The sequence below is a fragment of the Anomaloglossus baeobatrachus genome, chromosome 2, assembly GCF_048569485.1.
Source record: "Anomaloglossus baeobatrachus isolate aAnoBae1 chromosome 2, aAnoBae1.hap1, whole genome shotgun sequence".
Lineage (NCBI taxonomy): Eukaryota > Metazoa > Chordata > Amphibia > Anura > Aromobatidae > Anomaloglossus > Anomaloglossus baeobatrachus.
Genome location: NC_134354.1, coordinates 209805047 through 209823532, shown reverse-complemented (window position 1 = coordinate 209823532; position 18486 = coordinate 209805047). Strand labels below are relative to the sequence as shown.

General features: G+C 39.5%; 1 protein-coding gene and 1 long non-coding RNA gene across 4 annotated transcripts in view; one reads left to right on the top strand and one right to left on the bottom strand.

The window, feature by feature from the left end:
* The window catches only part of TAFA3 (TAFA chemokine like family member 3), a 641246-nt gene that overhangs the window by 280984 nt on the left and 341776 nt on the right, over positions 1–18486 (top strand). For all 3 annotated transcript variants that reach the window (XM_075335591.1, XM_075335589.1, XM_075335590.1), the window contains one exon: positions 1550–1665. In XM_075335591.1, the coding sequence (XP_075191706.1) occupies positions 1551–1665 (115 nt within the window). In that variant the 5' untranslated portion in view covers position 1550. The remainder of the gene's footprint in view (positions 1–1549; positions 1666–18486) is intronic.
* On the bottom strand, positions 3306–16973 carry LOC142289704 (uncharacterized). Its single transcript, XR_012750135.1, has 3 exons — positions 16869–16973; positions 8348–8465; positions 3306–3670 (listed from the first exon to the last, which is right to left on the bottom strand). It is a non-coding gene; the product is annotated as an uncharacterized LOC142289704 (long non-coding RNA).

Genomic DNA, 18486 nt, shown 5'->3' with positions numbered 1-18486 from the left:
CCAGTTTAGGGGGTCATGGATTTAAAGTTGTTTTTTGCCATGAACAAAATTAATTTTGAATTTAAAATGAATAGATTTTGGAATAATAATTTATACACTTGGTTGTTTAAAAAAAAGTTTCTGGGTTGAGACAATCTTATATATGTGCCCCTGCTATGCATTGTGTAATGGCCATGTCTGACCCACATCTCCTCAAAAGGGGAGGACACAAAAAAGTATAAAGACATTACAGCATGGGATCATAGCTGATTCTTTTTGTGAGGTAAAACATTTCCCTGTCTGTTTTTAAAAAAAAAATATTTCACCTCAAAGAAAGAATTATTTGTGATGTTTAAAAATGCAAGATTTCTGTTTGCTTTTATATTATAAAACTGTAATTCAATCCAATATGTCCTATGTGAACTAATTACATCATAGGAGCAGCTCTCCTCCCCTTAAGATTCACTACAATGTAGCAGTGTGTTTTCAAGTCAGTTTAGCTCACTGAAGATTCTTTAGTAATATTACTAGGGATGATTGAATACTTCAAATATTCGGCTTCGTGAACATTTTCCAAATAGGTCGCCGCTATTCGACTATTCGCAAATATTTGATGCACAATGTAAGTCTATGGGAAACCCGAATAACAACTATTCAGAACTATTCGGGCTTCCCATAGACTTACATTGCCCATCGAATATTCGCATAGCGGCGACCTATTCGTCGGATATTCGCGAAGCCGAATATTTGAGGTATTCGATCATCCCTAGCTATTACCAAACTGTAGACTGTCAGAAGTATTGGTTCTGTATGGATTTCATCCTCCAAATGAAAACAAGAATATTGCATTTCTCTGACATGAAGCAAAGATCTCGAAATTGGTGTAATATTATGCCAAAATAGTAAAAAGATGTATTCATTATGCAGTTAGTAACTCTATTTATATAAAACTGGAAAACTTTTAGGTAAGTGCATACAATGTCTTTTATATACGGATGACCTGAGAGAATGATGCTTCAGGTCACTTCGACATTATTTGTCCTAAAGCGTCTTTTAGCCATTTCCTGAGTGCTTGTTCATTGTTTTTCACCAGCCGGTTTTTTTTGTAATGTTTTTTCATCCTTCTTGGGTTCCATTTTGTCCAGATTTTTTTTCTCTATTCAACAATAAAGAAATCACTAGCAGCTTCTGAAGTGAAGGAGCTGAGAGATTTTTGGCTGTCTTTAGAGCCTTCCCAATAACTTGTCTTACAAAAGTATCAAGCATCTTCTGAGTGGAAAACTCATGAAAAATGGTCTGCTCAATTCTTTTATCCGCCTGGCGGTTAAAGTACACCCGAAAGCCTGAACATACGATGAGCAGACAGTCATTCTTAAATTTCAATGCATATGTTCATTCCTTCTAGCATTTTTTAGGCAGCTGTCAGCCAGGAACTGTCAGAAAACACATTGTGTGCACATACAGTAAGGCTGTAATTCCAATCTTAGCACAAGCGATTTTATGATGTCAGATGTGTTGTTAACTCTGATTAAATTTGGGGTATAATGTAACATCATTATTTTTGTTTCAGAATGGGTAAAAGAGAGATACAAAGCTTTATCAGATGGGTATTGATTCTCAGCCTCTGCCTTTTAACCCTATGGGGACGAATGGCCGCTGCATCCACACACCACAGAATCCATTCAGGTATGTGCAATGCACTCATCATTGATGGCATTTTCTTGTGGAGGTTTTGGTTTCATTGCTATGACATGCCATACATTTATGGAATCCTACAGTATGCATATATTTTTTCCCGTTATCTGCAGCATTCACCTCAGTGTGTTGTACAGGATTTGTCAGCCATTCTGGGTGACCTTTGAATATTTATGATGCTTTATGTAAGACTGCTTTGCCATACTACACAGGCTGGTTTTCCCATCTCCGAGATCCTATCCCAATATGCAGTAGGTGTAACAATAATATTAACAAATACCTCCCATTAGAAATGTAGTATAGTTCTTCTTATTCACTACATCGCTTACCTGATGTTCAGAGCATCGCAGGACCTTAGGTAGCCATAGTTCCGACCACGTATATAGTGACAGTTAGTTAGTTGCTTGTGGTCATAACCATCGATACATAAGGTCCTGCAAAACTCTGAAAATAGATAAATAACATAGCTAATTAGGAGAACTATATTACATTTCTATTTGGAAGTATTTGCTAATATTTTTATTATTACACCTACAACATATTGGGATAGGGAATATCCCTTTAAATCTCTTCCCAGAGATTAAAGGAAATATCCCTTACTGTATATTGCTTTTAATAACTAAAACATATTTTTACAATCTTTTTATTTTCTGATTTTTGTTGGTGTAATTTTTCTGATTATTGTATTGTTTTATTTCTATTATATATGCATATAAATATATTCTGATTTTTGATCAGCGGAGGCTTTCTGAACATCATTTTATTTGCTTCTTACCTTCACCCATTAACAACATTTAGACATTTGCTTTACAGCAGCCATATAAACTGTAAGAAATAATTGACTGCAGATTATTCACTCATGTCTATGGGGGACTATTTTAGCCTTGTTTTGGCTGTCGCCTATTGTGAATGATAGATGCTAAGTTATCTCTATGTAGGTGATATTCACTGTAATTCTGCCTCTGATGATAACAAAGTAACTGCTGAAAAGACACTTCTATGTATGAGATAATGTCCTTTCATTACGAGGCTGTGTATCTATAGAGCAGTGTCAGGAGCTGAGCCCACTCCATGCATGGCGAGTGGCTTGCTGTGTTATACTGCCAGCACCTGACTCAACCACTGAGAAATCGATTGTGGGAGGCTAATGGGTTAACTTACCATAGCCACAGGGCATGCTTATAGTCATCAGTGCCCCCAGGGTATCTCTATGTTTATTGTCCCTGTATATTTTGCAGTTCCTAATACTACTGTAATTGTTATAGTTTCATGTTCAATTTGCTATGTTTTAATCAATAAAGATTATTCGTCTTAAAATCCCCCTTTTCTGGGGCTTGTTACTCTTCACTCATCATGTGTGTACATGAGTTGTAGCCAACTTATGGTTGCTGTGCATCCCAATTAGGGAATATTTCTAAATGTGGATTAGTATTTAGCAGTATTCAAGTCCCTTAAGAGGGCTAAACTATTTTTTCAAATACTAACCAAGAAATGTCACAAACCAAAGATTACAAAAATATACAAAGATTAAAAAATAACATATTTGGTATCAAATTCAGATTTAAAATAGCTTTAATGACAGGACCAAGTACATATTGGCATTGCCAAAGCAAGTGGTAAAAATGGGGATGGGGATAGGGGCTTGTCCAGGGTGGGGTATAGAGGCCCATCCAGGGCGGGGTTTAGATGCTCCTCCAGGGTGGGGGATGGAACCCTCTCCAGGGTGGTGGATGGAGGCTTCTTCAGGGTGGGAAATGAAGGCTTCTCCAGTGTGGGGGATGGAGGCTTCTTCAGGGTGGGAAATGAAGGCTTCTCCAGTGTGGGGGTTGGAGGCTTCTCCATGGTTGGAGATGGAGGCTTCTCTAGGGTGGAGGATGCAGGCTTCTACATGGTGGGGGATGGAGGCTCCTCCAGGGTGGAGGATGGAGGCTCCTCAAGGCTGGGGGATGGAGGCTCCTCTAGCATAGGGGATGGGGGGATGGGGATATCACTGTCCCTGTAAAAGTCTAATCTTTCAGAATTCAAAGTGATTTAACCCATACAGTAAATGCTTTAAAAAAATAAATCAAAATGCAAGAATTATAAGCAATAAAAACCTGACCCAAAATGATGTTAATAAAAACGACAGCTCTCCCTGCAAAAAAAAAGTCCTCACACAGCTTATAGATAGTTATAATAAAAAAGTTATGGATCTTCGCAAATAGACACAAAAAACATTTTTTTTTTCTGTTTCAACAAAGATAAGAACTTCTTATAAACAGTTTAATGTTAAAAAATGTGCATAATCTTATCATCAACGTAGTGGAGAATTATTTTAGTCAAGAATCAAGATATAGGCCATTTTTACCGCACAAATAATGCAGTAAAAATGAAATGAAATGAAATAAAGGAAGAATTGGGAAGAAAAAAAATTGAAGTTCACAATAAAAATTGCCTGCTCAGGAAGGAGTTACATAGTTGCATAGTTATAAAGGTTAAAAAAAGACTTAAGTCCATCCAGCTCAACCTAACTCCACCGTCATACATTTTTTATGATTACTTATAATGAACAATGCCATTTGTTGTAATAAAAGCATCTAGTCCTTTTTAAATGCTGGTATAGTATCTACCAATGTTACCAATATAGGGCATTTTATAGTCTGACTGCTGTAACCGTAAAGAACCCTTTCATATTTAGTTGCCAAATCATTTTTTATGGTCTTTTATAAGGTCTTTGGAAGGAATAAGTCATGTGCCAGTCTATTGTATTGACCATATATGTATTTGTACTAATAAAGTATCCAAGTTTTGCAACCTGTCATCATATGGGAGGCATTTCATCCCTTATAATAATCTACTCGCCCATGTATGAATTGACTCTAACTTCTGAATATCCTTTTTAAAAATGTAGCTATGAGTGGTTCTTTGGAAAATCAAATTTTACCCCAAAAGCCAACTGGCATTGTATATATTTGCCGCCAATAGTAATAATGAAAATCCACTAGGCTACTGATAGAGAAAGAGAGATGTCAAATTCATTGAGGGGTTTATTATTTTCCTTCTTGTTTGCACTGTGTATAGAATAAAAAACAAAGGCCATTATCAAGGAGCTGTTACTGCAGTATGTGTCAGATCATTCAATTCTCAGTCACACTGTGTGACTATACATACAAGATCTCCCTTTATCGCTAGAATCTTAAGATTGTTATCAACAGAGTCCGACTAAAACTATTTTAATGTGATTCAGCACTGTACACTGGTACAGTACACTGCAATAAGATTAGGCATTTTTCCATTCCCATGTTGAATGAGCTGTGCACTCTGACGTCCTATACCTACAGTGTACAAAAATAAAATAGAGCTCATGGGCCATCTTTTGCCTGTGGTAGCCCACAATATGCATCACTACTGTATAATGCTATAGCTGCACCCTTTTGATATTTTAAAACATTATTATCCCATTCATTGATGTTTCAACAGTGGGTAAAAGGATGCTAGGCATTTTTTATGCCGATCCTCGAGATTCGAATTGCAAAGTTTTGTAATTCATGTAGACCTGCAAACTTCAGGAAATTCGACTCAAAGTTGATCAAAGTTGATCTTCCGTGAATCGATCATCTAATCTCTATTTAAATGCACTTTACCTGAGCTTCAGCTTTTAAATGTTAACACCTAAAATCATCTACTAATGTAATTTACACTAGGAAAAAACATATGTAGATTATTAAGTAAGATATTATAGTCATATGTCAAAGTTAGAAGAGAAATACTGCAACTGCATATAATGATAGGACTAAATACCAAACTCCTTCCGCACACCTATGGAAGTGCAAGTATTTACACTGTTGATTTCCTGCTATTGGCAAGGGATAAAAACTAGGGATGATTGAATACCTAAAATATTCGGCTTCGCAAATATTTTCCGAATAGGTCGCCGCTATGTGCAATGTAAGTCTATGGGAAGCCCGAATAGTTCCGAATAGTTGTTATTCGGGTTTCTCATAGACTTACAATGCGCATCGAATATTCTCGAATAGTCGGATAGCAGCGACCTACTCGGAAAATATTTGTGAAGCTGAATATTTGAGGTATTCGATCATCCCTAATAAAAACCCATACAAAACAGTTCTCTGGATATTAATTAACCTTGAGTACAAGGGATGATGAATCTATACTGTAAAAGAATATATTGCCTACTGTGTTTATCAAGTTCAGCATCTTCAGACAGATTTCCATTGATTAAAGATATAGTTGTGCCTCAAATGGAAAGGATTCACATGCGTAGGTTAGAGTAGATACAGTGGCTGTGCTTCATGGTGTCACCGTTAGGGTAAAGTGTAGCATTCCGGTAACCTAACATCTTTCTTTTTCCTGGATTACACAATTGGGGCACCATTTTGGCCGAGAATAATTTCAGCGTAGACACATCCCAGGATATGTTGTATAGTTATTGAGATAGATCTTCATCTGTTAATTATTTAATCAATCAATCAATTGATCAGTCAGATTTTCCATTTTGGCTAGTCACAATTAAATTATATACTGAGCACATTTTGTGTCTATTCCAAAGTTAGGTTCTATGATGACACCTACTTGTTCCCTACATTTCCCTAATTTCTGGTTCCATACTAACACATGGTAATACTGTATCTAGAAATGGCTAATTGATCAGACTTTGAGTGAGCTGAGTCACTGCAGATATAAAGTCACCAACAAAAACAGTGTAAGGGTGGGCAAATGCTCACATACAATAGTATCTGGCATGTTGGAGAGGTATTCTCTTCACGGATACTAATTAGAGCAAAAACAAAAGTGATGCATGTATGTTTTTGTTCAGTGTAGTTTTCTTTCTCCAGTCCTTTATATTACCTTCTAAAGCACTGGAGACCTAAAGCACCACTCCAGCGTTTTTTGTTAATTTTCCCACCCAAGTGGTGCTTTAAAGAGAACCTGTCATCAGATTTGTCCCATATAAACTGCCACCACCATCAGTAAGCTCTTATATACAGCATTCTAGAATATTGTACATAAGTGCCCAAACCGCTCTGTATAACATAAAAAATATCTTTTATTATACTCACCCATGGGGCATTTTGGCCCGATGAGCATCTCTCGTCTTCATCCATTGCCTCCTATCTTCTTGTGATCGTCGTCATCTGTCCAAGCTTCGTGTAGATGACGCATTATTTGTCATTCTCCCTGTTTCCTCCATTGCGCTCTTGTGGATGTTCACTTCTCTCTGCCCTGCTGAGTGCAGATCAAAGTATTTTTATGGACATGGACATCCTTTGACCTTTCCCTGCTCCTGCGCATTACAGTTCATTGCTCTGCTTGCAGCAGGGAAGAAAAAAGTGCACCTGCAAAGGAGCACGATGAAGATCACTGTGTGAATGAACTAGGACACGTCATGCACATGAAATAGAAAGAGGACAGAGATCACAAGTAGAGAGGAGGCACCGAGTCAAGACCAGCGATGCCCAACATACCGGACTGCCCCTCAGGTGAGTACAATAGTAGGTCTTTTTTATGTTATACAGAGCGATTTGGGCACTTATATACAGCATTCTACAATGATATACAAAGGAGCTTACTGGTGGTGGCTGCAGTTTATATAGGACAAGATTGTTGAAAGGTTTCCCTTAAATCTAAGAACCCTACCCCTAGTTTTACTCACCCTCTGATGTTATTATCTGTTTTCACCACCACTCCTGTTGGTTTCCGGTGGTTTGTGCCTACTGGCTGCTCCAGTGTTTCATGGAGCTAGCAGGAGATCACAACTCTATATAAGTCTATGTGAGTCTTATTCCGGAGAAAAACCAAAAAGACATAAGAACACCAAGGGGAAAGCATAAAACCGGGACAGGGGACTTAAAAAGTAAAGTACCACTCCAGTGCTGAATAAAAAACAAAATGCTGGAGTAGTGCTTTATACCTAATAGACAGCAAGGACCTTGGTTGATGTGTTACAATTGAGGGCAAAATTGTTAATGCAGAAGATTATAGTGCACATGTCTGCACTATAATGTTTTTCTGTTTTAACCACCACTCCTGTTGATTTCCGGTGGTTTGTGCCTACCAGCTGCTCCACTGTTTCATGGAGCGATCAGGAGGTCACAACTCAATACAAGTCTATGTGAGCCTTGTTCCGGAGAAAAAACAAAAAAAAGATGAGGGGCAAGTATAAAACTGGGACAGGGGGCTTAGCTTTAAAGTACCACTGAATAAAAATCAAAATGCTGGAGTGGTGCTTTACACATAATAGACAACGAGGACCTTCGTTGATGTGTTTCTATTAAGGGAAAAATCATTAATGCAGAAGATTATAGTGCACGTGCCTGCACTATAATTTTTTTTATAAATAGATGTTCACTAGAAATCCTTCCTTTCTATTCTTTAACTATATAATGAAAGTGTACTTGCTTGTCCTCAGTAGACACAGAATAGCAGTAGAGTACACATCTTAGATTAACAAGTGTAGGTTATGAAGACCATGTCATGTTCTGTACCCTGTAATTTAATTCAGCTGCCTTCATAAACCATCTGACAATTTCTTACATGACTCTGCACTCCAGTACTCAATATACCCAAAATGGTCATTTTTCTACAAATCCTCAAGTGGTTGCATGATTAGCTGAGATGGACCTGTCACTATAAGTCATACTTTCATGTTATTTTCAGTGAAATAATCGCTTACCTATAAATGTGGTGTGCCCTTTTTTTATTCTTTGAACCAACCGCTGGTCATCTCTTGCTGTGAAAATGTTAAGTAGATATTGACTGAGCTAAAACAGTAGGAGAGATTGATGTAAAATCTGAAATGATTAGAAAAGAAATAAATTTCACAGAATCGTACACATTTCACATTCTTCACATTCTTAATAGTCTAGAAAATGTTATAAAATATATTGATCCTCAGGGGCTTAAATGTCATATTTTTCTTAAAAACCTTCCCACTAGTCAAAATACTAAAAAACAGAATTTTGGGCATTTATATGGCCTGTCCGAGGTACTCCACTAGTCATCATCCCTTTTTAAAGGGGTTTTCCAGTTCTTTAAATTTCATGGTCATGGAGTGGTCACAAATGTTAGATTGGAGGGACCAAACTTTTAGTACCCTAACTAATAAGCTCTTTAATGGGAAAGCCATCAATTTGATGGCATATGGACATCCTAGAGCAGTGTTCCTCAACTCCAGTCCTCAAAACCCACCAACAAATGCATGTTTTTAGGATTTCCTTAGTAATGCACAGGTGATGGAATTATCACCTATGCAAGTGATTAAATTATAATCTGTGCAATACTAAGGAAATTCTGAAAACATGAACTGTTGGTGGGTCTTACTCTTGAGGACTGAAGTTGAGGAACACTGTCCTAGAGGATGAATCTTCCTGACACTAAAAATTGGCAGCTCCTGTTTTGGTAAACCTCTCCTTCCATGTACAGTATAGACAGTTTTTCTTTCCAGTTGCGACCATGTATAACTAATTGTATTGTTCGATGGTGGACAGCAATAAGGGGGTGCACTATACAAGAGCAATACAGTAAAGGTAATTTGTTTTCTACATCTGGATGAATACTAGACACTTTGTTATGACTTGTCCAAGAACTAACCTGACATGATAAGGTAGGAACTTAGATTGCTCACTGTTTCTTTGTAGGGATGAGTGGACCCATTGAAGTTGGAGTTCTCTGTGTTTGGCTGTAATTTAGTTAATTTTTTTTTAGGACTCGGACTTGACTGCCAACCGTAAACTCTATATAAATCAATGAGTACCTGAACTTCTGTGTTCTCAAATGGTCTTCGTAATTCTTTCTCGAGCATGCACTCTGCTCCACATTTCAACAAACTTTATGAGCATGCGAACTGTCAACTTGAATACAGACGTTCTCCCGTACAAACCACAAGCTTTACCATTTAGATTTGCTCCTTCCTATTTCCTTGTAGTACTGGGGTCCTGGGTTTCAATCTGATCAAGGCCAACATCTGTACATCAGTTTTTTCTCCTTTATTTGTCTGGCTTTCCTTTGTGAATTTTGGTTTCCACCCAAACTTTTATTCCATTATTACTAGGTTGCCAATATGTAGATATTATCTCTATAGTAACAGTATGTTAAGATAAAAAAAAATAATTGTGACCCCATTGAGGGCATTAAATAACTATCACTGTATACTCCTGCGGATGTATTGATGATAATACAGAATTGGGAAAAAATAGAAAACAATGTTCATTGTTTCTCAGAAGTAACAAACAAATTAATTATACTAATAAGAACAGAAAGAAAAATAACCTGTCAGGTTTCAACCCATCAACACCTGCAATACGCACAACCCAATCTATCAGTTTTTCCTGTAGTATTTCTTTAATCTTATCTTTCTGCATTACTTTATTATTGTTGAGTTACCTCTACTACTATTTAGGCCATGTGCACACGGTGAGTATTTGGTGAGTTTTTTACCTCAGTATTTGTAGCCAGAACCAGGAGTGGGTGATAAATACAAATGTGGTGACCTGTTTCTATTCTACTTTTCTTCTGATTGTTCCATCCTTGTTTTGTCTAAAAATACTGAGATGAAAAACCTCACCAACTACACCCCATGTGCACGTAGCCCTAAAGGGATTGTTTGGCTTAAACTGTAGAAAATAGTAAAGTCAGCATGGATCACTCACTCTAATTACTTTAGGAATAAGAACAATATACACACAATTGTCTTATTCTGCTCTACAATGCTGTATCACATAAGAGTTTGACAAATTTACCACCTTAGGCATTACATTTACCTCAGTGTCAAGGAATAAATAAAATTAAATATCTACCCCATACCAAGCTATTTGCTTGAGCTGAAAATAAACCCACCCTACTTTAAAGGAAACTTGTCACCTACTCATTGGAGGGGCAGTCTGGTTCGATGGGCATCACTGGACTTGACCTGCTTGACGTCTCATCATTTCTTGCAATAGCCATCCTCTTTCTTGCTTCCAGTGGTTGACACATAATACGCCATCAACCCAATGTCCTCCAGCAGAGAGCAGATCAACGTATTGTGCTGGCATTCTTTATCCTTTCCCACATCTACGCATTACAGTAATTTGTGCTGCCTGAAGCAGGGCAAAAAGAAGTGCTTAGGTGCAGGAGGACAATGGAGGGACACTGTGTGGATGACGTAGGACATATCATCCACGCAAAGCAAGAAGGAGGATGGCAATCACAAAAATGAAGAGACACTAGGTCAAGTTCAGATCAACATATTGTAGTGTGCATGTATGGCGCCCCTGAGGCTTCAGTTGCCACAGAGTATTGCACCCAAATTTGAGTGTAATGCTAAACCTGGATCCTGAGGAGGTCAGTCCTGTTTTCACCACTTACACACTCAAATACACATTAGGTTGCCCCTGTTCTCACTGGGGACTGGGCTAGGGTATGGTAATAAAGGGGTTGCCTACAGAGTGGCATTTACAGCATGCCCTCATACAGGGGCCCCAGTCCCACTAGCTTAGGACCCATGAGGGGGGAGGTGCAGCCAACAGGGGGAGCCAGGAGCCAACACAACAGTTAAGGAGTTCTCCATCAGGAGAGGAAAGGAGCAGACATGTCTGACGGGTGTGCCGGTGGGAGAAAGGAGAGTTCACATGGTTGCCGTGGGAAGAGTGGATTTGGTCCTCTCAGAACTGGTGCCACTCGGGGCGGCAGGACCGTAAGGAAGATCATACTTCACGTTGGTTTTCCAGAATCTGCCTGGACGGGGAAAATGTCAAGCTTCCTTGGCCACACAGCACCCTAAAGCACAGTTCCAGAGAGGGTCCGGGGTCTTGAATAATGCCAGACCCCATAGCGGAACCGTTTCACTTCCATATAGGCACAAGAGAACTACTCGTGAAAACCCGGGTCCCCAAGTAGCTTCAAGCTAGGGGATCCAATACACAGGCGCTTCAAGAAGGGAACCCACCGAACACCACACTGGGCTGATCTCTAAAAGGATTCGGGTTTGACGGAGCCAATCACGGCAAGTGACCGGCATTACCCGGGTGAGTGGCACAGCACAAAAAGTGAGTAAACAACCTGGAACCACAGCTATACACTTTGTCTCTTCATTCTCGGTATTGCCGCTCTGCTCTTTGGCGCTTGCCATTACTACTCCCCTCTTCATGCTCCCTGGGGCCCGTTCCACGTGTGGGGAGTGATACCATCTATAGATGCTACCACCATCCACCCCGAAGGACAGTGACAGCAGTGGCGGCCGATTCTCTGGCCGCATACCACAGGTGGCGTCATGACATTCACTTCCCTACTACCCCCCGACATCTCTCCCTTGCCATCTTCTGGACGCCTCTGGGCAATGGAGCCGGGCTAGGCCGCCCGTTACAACGACAGTCGACAGGCTGGCAACGAGTAGGTTAACTGCCTGCCCCGTGGGGCACTACACATGTGTGGGCATTCTTTCTTCTTTCCCGCACCTACACATTACAGTAATTTGCGCTGCCTGAAGCAGTGCAAAAGAAGTGCTTGTGTGTAGGAGGACAATGGAGGACACTGTGTGGAAGATATAGAACACATCATCCACACAAAGCAAGAAGGAGGATGGCAATCACAAAAAACAAAGAGTCGCCGGGTCAAGTCCAGTGATGCTCATCGGACAGGACCACTCCGCGGGTGAGTGGGTGACAAGTTCCCTTTAATTGTGAAGCTTTCCATTATGACAAACCTTGGGAAAAATCATATAAATGTCTATTAACCAGAAATTATAAAGTTAAAAAACGTACTGGTGTAAAATCTTTTCCAGGTTTTCACATCTTTGGGCTTTCGAAATGTACACAAATTTGCCAATTTTCTGTTCAGTGAAAATGATTAACAGATCCATGCATGTGTTTTATTCAAAAAGCCCTTGCTAGTTGTTGTCAATAATACTACATTCCCTTTCACATAGAACTCTCAGATTTTAATGATCACGGAGACTGAAGTGATGGATATGTTTTTTTATTGCTTTCATTTCTTTCTTTTTTTTGTTAAATGTTAAGTTTATATGTTTCATATATCTATCGGCATTAATAAGTTATTCAAGTACCAGTTGTTATCCTAGACCATAATAGTTTTAATACATCTCATATATTTCTTGAGCAATTCTTCAATGCTATAATTCAAACCAACTATGTAATCAGTGTCCGTTGCTTTCGGCTATTTTATCCAAGAGAGATAGAATACTTGTCCTGGATCTTGCAGGTTCTGTTTTACATATTTGTATTTCTTCTCTACTGGAGGATGATTGTATACGAGTACAAAATTTAGCATGGCAGTTTATATAGCTTTTTGTAACCTCCGGTTTAAGATAAATTCCAAATCCATAGCCATGCTCCAGGCGCCATGTTGCTTATTACTTTTTTTATTGGCTGCCTATGTGCTGCATAGAATAACTACTGGTAACCACAGCTCGTTCATGCATAGACAGTGTGGTCAGTAATATTGAAAGCTATTGGCATTTGTAGAAAAGTAATTCTCGAAGATGAGATCATTAGATAAACACATAGAGCAGCATTGAGCAAAGCATCTTATTGTTATTTGACAGACAAAGCGATTTAGTTTGATGCATTTATACAAACTGTCAAAGCTAAAATTATGAGATTCAAAGGAAATTTTTCACAAATTACAGTAAAATAATGTGATCTGATTGTCATAAACTTAATTGCTATGAGAAAGTAATCTTTTAGCAACATCATTGTAGTTGCAACAGAAGCTAAGTTAAAAAACGGAATTCCCATTAAAGAATATTTAATGAGATTGATACACGTATCCTTCTTTACACACCCTCTTAGCTCAGTATATTCCAAGATAAAGGGTGCAAAATGACCATATAATTTTGTCATGCTCTGTTCAGAGTTCATTACTGATAAGCAAATGTGCTTCTCAATTCTCGATACTTGATGGAGCATCAAGTTGCTTGGGTACTTGCGGGGTTCGGCCAAGTATCCCGGGTGCTCAGTTGTGTGATTCGCAAACAAGAACACTAAAGCGGGCATTACACACAACGACATCGCTAACGAGATGTAGTTGGGGTCACAGAATTTGTGATGCACATCCGGCCTCGTTAGCGACGTTGTTGCATGTGAAACGCAGGAAAGACCGTTAACGATCAAAATTACTTACCTAATCGTTGATCGTTGACCAGTCGTTCCTATCCCGATTATCATTGCTATTGCAGGACGTAGGTTGTTCATCATTCCTGTGGCAGCACACATCGCTATGTGTGACACTGCAGGAACAAGGAACATCACCGTACCTGCGGCCGCCTGCAATGAGGAAGGAAGGAGGTGGGTGGGATGTTCAGCCTGCTCATCTCCGCTCCTCCGCTTCTATTGGGCGGCCACTTAGTGATGCTGCTGTGACGCCAAATGAACCTCCCCCTTTAGAAAGGAGGTGGTTTGCCGGCCACAGCGACTTCACTAGGCAGGTAAGTATGTGTGACGGGTGTCAGCGATGTTGTGTGCCACAGGCAGCGATTTGACCATGACGCACAACCGACGGGAGTGGGTGCTTTCACAAGCGACATCGCTAGCGATGTCGCTGTGTGTAAGGCCCGCTTAAGAGTCAGCTCCCATCACTGCATGATGTGTGCAGGCACTCCATTGTGAGACATTCACAGTCGCTACATTTATGGATGTACTGTGTCAAGGAAAAAAAGAAAAAAATAAATCAGCAATTTTCCCCCAGAAATGCTCTCTTTATGACAGGCTGTTTATGAGCAGAGAGCCGGACTGTCCAATCATTGACTTCCATTATACTCTTTACTGGAGTGGACAACTTTCAGAGTATCTGACCTGCTTGACTTAAGTAATGAGCATCTGGGCATTTTAGTGGTTGCCCAACTCTAATTACAAGTGATGAGTGAGCACTGCAATGCTCGGGTGCTCGGTACTCGTAATAAGCAGTTGGTGTCACGATTCAGTTTGGACTCTGCTGTGCAGTTGTATTTGTCACCTGGTCCTGTGGTCAGTGTTTCTCTGTGCTTGGCCGGTGGGAGAAGCCTATCTTTCTGTGCCTTGTTCCCGGGATCAAGCCACTTTATCAGGATGTCTCCTCCATTGGTACGGCACCAGTTATAGCCTGCTCTGCAGCGTGTGTGCCTGGTCCCTGTAAGTTCTCTTGATTCTGCCTGCTATCTCATCTGACTTTCCTGACTTTCATCTTCTCTGTTCAGTCCGATTTCCCTGACTTCTGTCCTCCTTGTTCAGTCCGACCTCCCTGACTCCCATCCCCTCCATCTTGTCTTAAATTCCGGTATTCCTCTTCTGCTTCCTGTTTGTTGTTCCATCCCTGCTCCCCCCCTCCTATGGCTTGCTCTCCCAGTTCCTGATCTCCGGGTCGCTCCTGACACTGACTCCGCCTACTCCCTTGTACTGCATGAACTCCCGGCTCTGATCCTGCTTGTATGACTTCTCTGAGTAATCAATTTGTGATTACGCCTATAGTAGTGACTTTACAGTTGGATGTTCGGACGGGGTTGACTCAAAAACCCAAGCATCATGGAAATCAATGGGGAGCTCAAGCATTTTTCCAGGACATCTGGAAAAATGCTTGAGTCCCCCATCAACTTGCATTATACTCGGGTGCTCAAGTCGCGCACATTCGAGCATCCAACGGCTCTAAACGAGTCCTGAGCACCCGAGCATGATAATGCTTGCTCATCACTATTGGTTACATGTGCCGATCACCCGAGCATAGTAGTTCTCACTCATCTCTATTCGGTACAAGTGCTGAGCACCCGAGCATGGTAGTGCTCGCTCATCACTACTCATTATGCTATATGTGTCTTTTTGTCACCATCCAGGGGTTATTATGTGCATTGCAACCTATATCATTTTGTATTAAAAGTAACCTGTTGTACCCAGAAACAATATTGTTAATCGGCAGGGAAATAACATTAAAATCACGTTAGGCTACCTTAGCATAATCCTTAAACCTGTAAGAAGCGCTCTACAAGTCATCACAGGCTATATCATTGTCATCATTAGATGATACTTTCCCTTTCAGCTGCATAAAACACTTCTGCAGAAAATCAAGAACATGAGGCATATATTATACAGCATCTCATTCAGCATACTGCCGCAGTGTATCAGGAGGAACAACTCTTACAGCCAGAAAACCGAGCTTAATATCAATAAAAGCATCATACATCGTCTACTATATTGGTTCCAGTATTGTCAGCAGTGCTTTGCTGAATCGCTGCAGACTTATTTGTCTTTCGAGTTGTACATACAAAAGTCAATGAAAATGTGATTTGCAAACGCCCTTCTGGTTTTTAGAACATTTCATTTCCAACTCCAGAGAGGAATTGAAAAGCAGACTTAGCATAATGTTGGTATTCTGTGAAGCACATCAGCGGCTGGAGGTTGACTTAACAAGTAGGGGAAGCGAGCTGCGTCTGGAGATTTCTAAACAGAAGGGTGTAAGCTTGTTTGCATTCTGCTGTCATCTTACAAGCAATTGGAAACTTTTAAAACAAGTTAGTGTTTATTACTATTCGGCGTGAATTAGTAACCACATTATAAGGTAAATAATACATTAGAAATGTAGAAACGCAGCGCGCAAAGAGCTGAACTGTGAGAAGCAAGTGCAGGCGCAAGAAATAAACAAGCTTTCTGCAATCTTCGGATTTTTCTTTAATAATTTATAAATTGCGAGCACTTGAGATAATAGTTTCCTTCCGTCTGTTCACATTATTGCCATTTACACTATCGCTAATAAATATAATATATTTTCTGTTGACAGTTCTGCAAATTGTATTTTTTTCCTTACAAACATTATATTGTGATTTTCGAGCTTGAACATTATACAAACAATATTGACACACAACCCATTTGCCACTTTGTAGGATGTTCCTTCCCTTTATGTCAACATGATTAACAGACATGTATCCCCCTCTTTCTTTAATTAATAAGAGGTTCTTCAGCAGCTGCAGTGTGCACAAACAATAGAGCTTCATCTTTTGATGCTGCATTGCAGACTTTTTATAAAAAGATGAAAATATCCCATAAAAATCAGTATTGTTCTTTTTTTGCCTTAGCTAAGAGGTTCTGCAGCTCCTGTGGTGTGTATTACAAGGAATAACCTTCCTATGAAGTTAATATATATATATATATATATATATATATATATATATATATATATATATATATATATATATATATATATATATATATATAAGAAGAGAAGAAGGCACTCACCAGTTCTTGCTGTGCAGGAATTTCTTTTTTTACAAGTGGAGGTTACATACTTAGACTAGCAGGGAGGGGGGAAAACCACCCAACACATCAGACGACGGCCGTTTTGCATTTTCTCTCAGTGCTTCATAAAGTGCGAAACGGCCATCGTCTGACGTGTTGGGTGGTTCTCCCCCCTCCCTGCTAGCCCAAGTATGTAACCTCCACTTGTAAATAATGAAATTCCTGCACACCAAGAACCGGTGAGTGCCTTCATCTCTTCTTATATATATTTACTTGGACATATCTCTTCTTTGAATGAGCACCTCAGAGCGGCATGGAAGCTTGCCTGGTTACTGGAGCAAACTAGACACCATTTGTATGGTATCAGTGCAGCAGTATTTAGGAGCAGTACCTTTTGTGAAGCTTCCTATGAAGTTCCTTGAGCTCTATAAATGTTGTTGTTTTCTGGTTTTATGCTTTTATATGAATCACAGAGCTCTCTATTAGTGATGAGCGAGCACTACCATGCTTATTTACTTGGCATTTTGACTTTTGGAAAGGCTCAACACAGTTACAGAGCAGAATAGAAGTTTATGGGGACCTTGAACATTTTTCTGGAAGATTCCAGAAAAATGTTTGAGTTCTCCATAGACTTCCATTATAATCGGTAAATGAGTGGAGCCCGTCCGAGTGTCCGACAGCTTGTTACAAGTACCGAGCACCAGAGCTTGGTTGTACTCACTTATCACCACTCTCCAAGTACTGATAATGTGTAGACTTTCCATTGCATTATATAGCTAACTATACTGTAGTTGAGTGATTTACCAGAGTCACTTGAGTTCATCCCATAAATTTAATTGCGTCCTATTTATGCAATCCAAATTTAATTGCCTGAAAAAGCTGCTTATCTTCCAAAGTCCCTTAAGACCTTAGAACATAATAAATAGAGGGGTTAAAAAATAAAAAAAATATTGTATTTACCTTTGCTCATCATCTGTCCTGGCACCACAGCTCACTGACCAGACCTTTGCTGGCTCCCTTCTAATTGTCTTTTTATCTCAGTCTTCTTCCCCTTTTAGTGACTCCAGCACTGACAAGCTCTCACATAACATGAAAAAACTCATGGCACCTCCTAACAGACAATTGTGAAGAAGTGCAAATTGAACATACAACATATTCTAAGAAATGAACAGCTGCACTCTGAAATGCTAAGGCATGCAAATATTGAATACAATAATTTAAACATGCATTACTGCTAAGGAAAGAAATGTAAAAATTTAGATGCTTGGTGCATAAAAAGTCCTGTTTTATTTGAGCCCAGCAGCCAGTGTCATGGCGTATCTCATTTAGCATTTCAGGGTACAGCTGTTTATTTGTGGTGCTGAAGATTAATGATCAGAGGGAGGGAGGAAACAAGCCAGCAAGGAGCTGTGGACATATGGCAACAGGCAAGGTTGGGCTTGACTTGAGTATAATGTTTCTTCATTTTTTTTCGTGACATAAAAAAATCCAGCAAAATGGCAGAGAAATTATGACTCATGCAAAATTGCTTGATTGAAGAAAATTAATAACAAAAAAGTCAAGTACTGGCAAATCTATTTAAAAAAAGCAAAACAAATTGGAAACATTCAGTTTGTTC